A 7454-nucleotide genomic window follows, 5' to 3' on the forward strand; every position below is an offset into this window, starting at 1 on the left:
CAATTGATATCTCTTTTAAAAAAATAAAATGAAAAGTTAAAATAGAGAGTATTGTTTGAATTATAAATAATTTTCTCTCTATAAATATAAAAAATTTCTTTCTATTAAATAACTTGTTTTTTATAAATAGAGAGTTTTTTAAAAAATGCTCTTAATACCTTTATTTTTGGCTTACAGCATCCCTTGCACCTTTGTTTCGTAAATTAAATGCATACTCTCTCTCGTTTCCATTTCAAAAAATATTTGGTTGTTATTCTAATTACAACAAATTATTAGTCTTGGATTGTTTTGCCACTCGTAGCTTAAATCTTACAGTAATCACCATAACATGACGTATCACTTTCAGCGATGGTCAAAATTAATCAAAGAAAGTCATCGACAACTATTTGTAGGTAACGGTCTATTAGAGTGACATAAAAGAATATTATGATAACAGTAAATATTATTATTTAGAAGCTCATACCAAGTGCTTATGATGGTCAAAATTAGGGTATTGCTTGTTTACATAATTTTTTGTATATCAACGTATTCTCCACTCACATGGGGTGGGGTCTACCATAATAAAATATTCGGGTGAATCCCACCTCATATGAATAGAGGACACCTTGATGTACAAAAAATTATGTACAAGTAAATTTATTCTATTTTAAAATGGTTCGACAATGTTTGTCCTAGCTATCAAGGAACATTGAAGTTTACTTAGAAGTGATTTGTAGACACACCATACACATGTTTTTTAGCCATTATGAAGCATCATAGTGATTTACCTCTCAGTATAAACCTCTAAATTTTACTTTATTAATTTTGTCTGTTTGAGCTCTGCTTCAATTAACTCATTACCACAAGTCATTACCTTTTCTTCGTCTTCATCTACTTTGACTGAAGATTGGTCTCACTCAGTGATAGCAATATGTATGAAATATAAATGCCTAATTGACCAATGTTTGCATGACCATCATTATTCATTAGTATGTTTTACAAATGTTAAAGAAAAATGATTATTTGACCGTTTGATGTAGAACTCACGTCGTGTCGTGGTAAGAGTGTACAAAAGTCTAATCCCATTAAGATTTGGTTTGTAAGGTTGAAAATGCCGGGCAAATCTCCTGTGTACTCATTGAAGAACAATCCTTTTATTTTGATACTCTCTGAAATTTCAAAGTTCAGCAAAAGAGAATCAATCATCTTTCAACCGAGGTGGCATGATTTGCGGTGCCAAAATTTTGCTTTTGTACATTGTGTCTATATCAGTCTTATTTTATCCATTGGCCAAAAAGTTATCTTTAATTGACGGTTGCATCGGTTGATCGGTAATTTTATATCGTTATATATATATAGACACTTTGGGTGCATTTGATTGTAAGTATGGAATTTGCATGAAAAGAAAATAAATTTTAGGTAATTTAATTGCCTAGAATTTATTTGTATGAAAATTATCAATTAAATGTGTTTGATTGATTTAATTTTCAATTTAGAAAATATTATACTTATCCATTTTTATTGATAGGTTAATGAGAGAAAGTGGATAAATAAGATAGAGAAAACCATGAAAAATAAAATCCTACTCTTTCTAAAAAAAATATTTTCCTTGATTTTAAGGAAAATATGGTCACGTGACCAAAAGTGGAAAAATATTTTCCATGGAAAAAATGACAATCAAATAACACAAAAGTAGCAATTTGGGTAAAAAAATACATTTTCTATGAAAAATATAGGCAATCAAACGCACTATTAGGTTTTAATGTTTAAGTCATTGAACAACGTTAACTTTATTGGCGACAATAGACGGAATGACCATATTTTGAAATTGAGTGATTTAATTAAATATTAATGACTGGCAATGTATTTATCCCAGTTTCACAATTATTATTTGGGAAAACAATGTTTTGAATAGTAATTTTCAAAAGAATGTGTGATTAAAAAATAGTAAAAATTTTAAATTTACATGTAAAATATTTTATTGTGTAAATGTATCGTTAAACATGAGTACATATAAAAAAGAATTTTCAAATAATGATAGTCAAATAGGGACTTAACCTTCCAATATGTGTTACAAATTTACCTTAGAACCTTTGTACTGGTAGGAACCTATGTTTGATTGACAAGTAGAAGGGTTATTTTACATATTCGTCGGAGCATATCCAAGAAAAAATTCAAGACAGACTAGTACGCAAAATAATAATAATAATTTCACATTTAAAAAAATTTACTTAAATTTTTTTTTTTAATTGACATTTGGATTGAAGGGAAGGGTTGTAGCACAACCCCGATCCGCCCCTGCATATTTGATGTACAAAAAGCAAGATACAAGAATTGACAAGAAAAAAATAAATATTCTTATAATGTAATTTAAATATGAGAAGCATTTTCAGACGACATTGAAATCAAATAAATTTTTTAGATGGGTTGTTCTTATTATACGACTTTCGTATATTGAAAACTGTCACGTCTTAAATCGACATAAGCCCATACTTTCTTGTTAGTATCCGTGAAACACAATAAATGAGCAAGAAGTAGACTAACAATAATATGAATAAAAAGGGAGACATGTTCCTATTTGTAGGGATATGTAAAAAGTATTAGAATTGTACTGTAATAAGATTGACATTTCGAATGTTACTGAATAAATAATAATTTTTTTTAATTTCTATAAAATGGAGTTTAATTTTATTATAATTTAGGCACACATATAAAGTATTTACGATTAATAAGTGAAATACAAAGCTTTGGTAATAGCCAAGGGGCAATTCGGGTGACCCATGGCCACTCAACTTGTAAGCTTCCCAAGCCACTCGACCAGCCACCTAAACAGATCGGACCTTCATCGGCATCAGCCATCAGCCGATGATAGGCCTATCAAGTCTTGTGTTTTCAAGTAGGTTATTATTTTCGGGTTCTTAATTAGATCATGGTTCTAATTCACACGGTATAATCTGAACTTAAGAAGATTCAAGGGTTGGAGACAAATCCAAAACATCAAGAAAATCAAGATTGTTGATTAAAGTTGGAGATTCAAAGAAATCAATCTCATGGAATTAATTTTTCTTTAAAATATCTATGTAATTGAATGTTATTGAATAAATAATATATATATATTTTTTAATTTCTATAAAATGGAGTTTAATTTTATTATAATTTAGGCATGTGTATAAAGTATTGAAGTGTAATCATTTGTTCACAATCATCAAATTTTATATGATAACCAAACATAATCATCGCTACATGTGTCTTATGTTCTTACCATTGACATGCTATGTCTTATAGAATCCGATATCAACATGTCATCACCCCCAATATGTTCAATTTGCGTCAAGAGTTAGGTTGACAAAGTATTTTAGAAGAGAATAGTGGACTTTAAAGTTTGTTAAGTATAATATTTTTGCTTAGGCTAGTATTGATGAGGGGTTCCAATTCTGTTAAAGTTGCACCACAGGGTGCACGCTTAGATAGTGCTACTTGTATAGATTAGGTTTTTCTCAATTGAGCATGCAACTGCGTCCATAAAATGGTCGGCTACAAATGCTTTACCGACCTTCACACATCATCAATGCATTTTTTAATTATTCTTTTCAATTTGCAAACACATGTAATAAGCATGTTTGGATATGCTTCTACAAATGAAGCGACTTCTTTTTTTTTTTTTTTTTTTCTAATTACATTTCAGAGTTTTGGGTTTAGGGTTTGATCTTCCCTTGAATCTTTTTTTATTGTAGAAAGAAGCAAGTTTTTGTTACTTTTGTTGCATTAAAATTAAGACGAACATGTTAAAGCTTCTTGACATGATTTTTTCAAATAACAAATATTTATTTGCACAATATGTTGTTAAAAATTGGGAAAATTTGTGGGCCCAATAAAATGTGTGGCTGAAATGATCTGAGAAAAAATAATGTTAAAAATCTTTGCCAATCACGCTTTATCACTCTTATGGAGCATTGAGTGCTACAAAATTTAGTTGGAAGTTGAAATGAATCGGAAGTTACCTTAAATGGAATATTTTCCAATTTGGTAAAAAAACGTTCGATGTCATTCGATTTTGAGTCAACGTTTTATTCCCTTTCAACATAAGAAATTTTGGAGGTTATGCAAGAAATGATGTTAACTTTTGGGCAAAATCATTAATGATCAAATCAAAAAGAAACTAAAAACCGTTGGATTAGAAACAAAAAAGAAAGTTGAGTGATTATATAGAACTTCATTTATATTTTTAATCTCGAGTATTTTAACCCCTTTTCTAATATCTTAACTACTAGGTTGGTCCACCATTATAATTATTTTACTTGATTTTCATCCACTTGTGTGGTATACATTGAGTTGGTATAAGGTTTTTGTTTGTATTAACAATTACAATCATATCATGTTGTTCGAATTTTATTGACATAATGATGATCGACACTCATAATAGGAGGGGGCTCACTTTCTTTTTGAATTTTTTTATTCACGAAGAACCCATGCGCATGTTAGAGGATGTCAATCATTATGTCAAAAAAATTCAAACATAGTAGTTTAATTCTAGCAATTAAGTCCCCGTTTGACCCTCATTTTGTAGAGTTGAAAATGAGTAGAATAGTAATTTTTTGAAAAATGAGTGGTTGAAAAAGAAGGAAATTTTTTTAATTTATGTATAATATTATTTTATGAAAAATTATGTAATTAGAAATGAGAAAGAGAAAAATATAATAGAAATTAATGGGGCGGGGTAGGCAGCAATCAGAAAAAGGCCGAAAGGCGAAATTGGCGGCCAGAGCAAATATTATACTCAAACTGTCCTTTTTGGTAGCATGCGCCACTTCAGACTAATTTTAACTACCCACTCACAAATACAATCATGCATATAAATGTTGGTGTCAACTATGCCCTTGAATTCAATTGTTATTACTATATTAAACAATATTTCATAGTATTGTAATGTTTAATCAATATCCACCGGTTATTACCATGTAATTAAATGTAAACTAATTGAATTTGGATTTTAATTAAAATTTTTATGTAAATGTGAAATGATTTTTGTACAAGGATCGTAATATTCTATCTCTATAAATAGAGATTAGATGGAAACTATTATTATAATTAAAAAGTTGAAATCTCGTGATCCAAAAAATTGAAAGTTCATAATTCAAAATTTATTCAAAATTGACCATCAAATTTAGGTAAAAATTTGAATCTTTTATTTTTGATATAACATATACGTAAGTATCTAGACGATCTTGTTTATTGAATTAAAGAGATTTTTTTTTTTTAATTTCTAGATAATTTCACTTCCACATTGTAACGGTAAGGAAGCAAAATAATCTTGTACCCATATGCGATTGATAAAATTAGGGAAATAATCCATTCTTGTCGTAATAAAATTTGACCTCGAAGGGCATAATTGTCATATCACTCATTCAATACCCTTACTTAAGTTCCTTCGACACCGTCCCTTGAATACAGACATCACATCCAAGGCCTAAAGTCACAAGTTGAATTTCTTAACAAACCAGAAACGCCATGAAAAACCTATGTCTATTTTCCATTCACACAATTCTCTTCTTCATAATCCACCAAGTTCCGTCCTACGGGTACTCGATGGACATCGCTGCCGTCACTGCGGCAGGGGCAAATCCCCCAAATGACAGTTCTTATATCCGGACAAGTTGTGCAACGACGTTATACCCAGAATTATGCTACCATTCCTTAGCTGGCTATTCTAAGGCGGTACAACAAGACCCTGCCCGACTGGCCCGCGTTGCGGTTGGCGTGAGCCTGTCTAGAGCCAAGCGCATGGCAGCTTACGTCTCCAACCTCTCCCGGGAAGCCGACTACGGCGCTGACCACCGAGCCACTGCAGCGCTACACGACTGTTTTTCGCTCTTTGGCGATGCGATTGGTCAAATACGCGACTCGCTCAAGCAAATGCGCCAGCTAAGCGGCTCTGGCGAGTCCTTAAGGTTTCAGATGAGCAATGTACAGACGTGGATGAGCGCTGCCTTGACGAATGAGGACACGTGTACGGATGGATTTGAGGATGTGCCCGATGGGCCGATGAAAGTCGACTTATGTGGCCGTGTGGTTAAGGTGGAGGAGGTGACTAGCAATGCGCTGGCTTTGGTTAATAGTTATGTTGCCAAGGTATCGGGGCCATGAGGTTTGATTAGAAGTTAAGAAATCACTGCCAGATAGAATATTAATATTTATGTGGATGTAATTAGATTAGGTTAATGTGAGTTTTGGTGAAAAGAAAGAAGTAAAAGGGAAAGATTGAAGTAGTTTATAAGTGGATTGTAAACGTTCTGTTTTCGAAATTTGTGGGTTTTTAATTATATTGTGTTAAATTGCCATTGCTTCTTAGTTCCAAGTTTTCACAGTGAAAGAGAAGTGTTTAAGAAGCAGCAGCTGTGGCAATGGAAATTGATCTATTTGTTCTCCATGTGCTTTCTGGATTCTTGTTAATGGACCACACTTTTGGATATATTTAGCCTCTGACAATCATTATAGAAAAAATAGAGTTTTGAATAGTGATTTTGAGGAGAATTTATAAAAACTTTGGATTTACGTAAGTAATATTATATTGTGTAAATGTGTGTTGAAAATGAGTATATGTAAGAAATAATAATAATTAAAAAAAATGAGTTCGAAATTGATAATTGTCGAATAGGCATTGAATAAAATTTTAACTTTTTGATGAGACGTGACACATGAAATTGTAAAATTTGACATGAAAATTATAAACGACAAGAAATGTTATGTGTTAAACAACCTGAAGTGTGTTGCTTTGGGATTTTATGGAATGACTTCTTCGATAGTTAATTGCGGACAACAATTTCCAGGCAGATTGACCCCCTAATTCTTGCTTTGGAATAGTAATAGTGCTGGCTTTGTTTAACCTGTGATGTCTTTTGGTACTAATGAAAATCCCCTAAATTGCGGCAGTTTCTTCATGTATTATGATGTCTTTTTTCCTGATGGTTTGAAAAAAGGGTCGGCTGGGACATACTGTGTAATGAAATGATTATGACGATTTGACCTTTTTAAATGTAAAACATAAATAAAGTTATGATGCTTAATCTTATTTATATACAATTCACTAATAATGCGTGAAGCGGATGATTAATGGGTTTGATTTAAATTGTTAGACCGCCTGGCAGAGTTTTATGTTATTATTTGAACATTTCCTCAATCTTTTTTATGTTATTATTTTGTAAATCATGAGCACCTGATCTTCATGATCAACTAATTAATAACATATTGTTTTTTAAGAGAAATAATTGATAATAGTTTTGATAATTGACAAATAAATTGATTTTTGTTCCAAAATTTATCAAAATACTATATGAGTAAGAAAGATGATATGGTCCATATTAAAACCCCGCTTGGCCCCCATTTTTTTTGGAAAATGAAAATAGGTGGAATAGTTTTTGATTTATTTATTATTATTATTATTATTTTTTTGAAAAATAAGTAGTTGAAGAAGAAGA

General features: G+C 31.3%; 1 protein-coding gene across 1 annotated transcript; it reads left to right on the plus strand.

Moving 5' to 3' along the window:
* Positions 1 to 5433: 5433 nt before the first annotated feature.
* Positions 5434 to 6404, plus strand: LOC111384263 (21 kDa protein-like). Its single transcript, XM_023008524.1, has one exon. It carries the CDS (start codon positions 5488 to 5490, stop codon positions 6121 to 6123), a length of 636 nt encoding a protein of 211 aa, XP_022864292.1. The 5' UTR covers positions 5434 to 5487; the 3' UTR covers positions 6124 to 6404.
* The last annotated feature ends 1050 nt before the right edge of the window (positions 6405 to 7454 follow it).

The sequence above is a fragment of the Olea europaea genome, unplaced genomic scaffold (assembly GCF_002742605.1).
Source record: "Olea europaea var. sylvestris unplaced genomic scaffold, O_europaea_v1 scaffold2880, whole genome shotgun sequence".
NCBI classification, from domain to species: domain Eukaryota; kingdom Viridiplantae; phylum Streptophyta; class Magnoliopsida; order Lamiales; family Oleaceae; genus Olea; species Olea europaea.

What these genes read in the sequence shown, in the direction of transcription:
- LOC111384263 (XM_023008524.1), top strand. Translation starts at nt 5,488, where the DNA reads ATGAAAAACCTATGTCTATTTTCCATTCACACAATTCTCTTCTTCATA.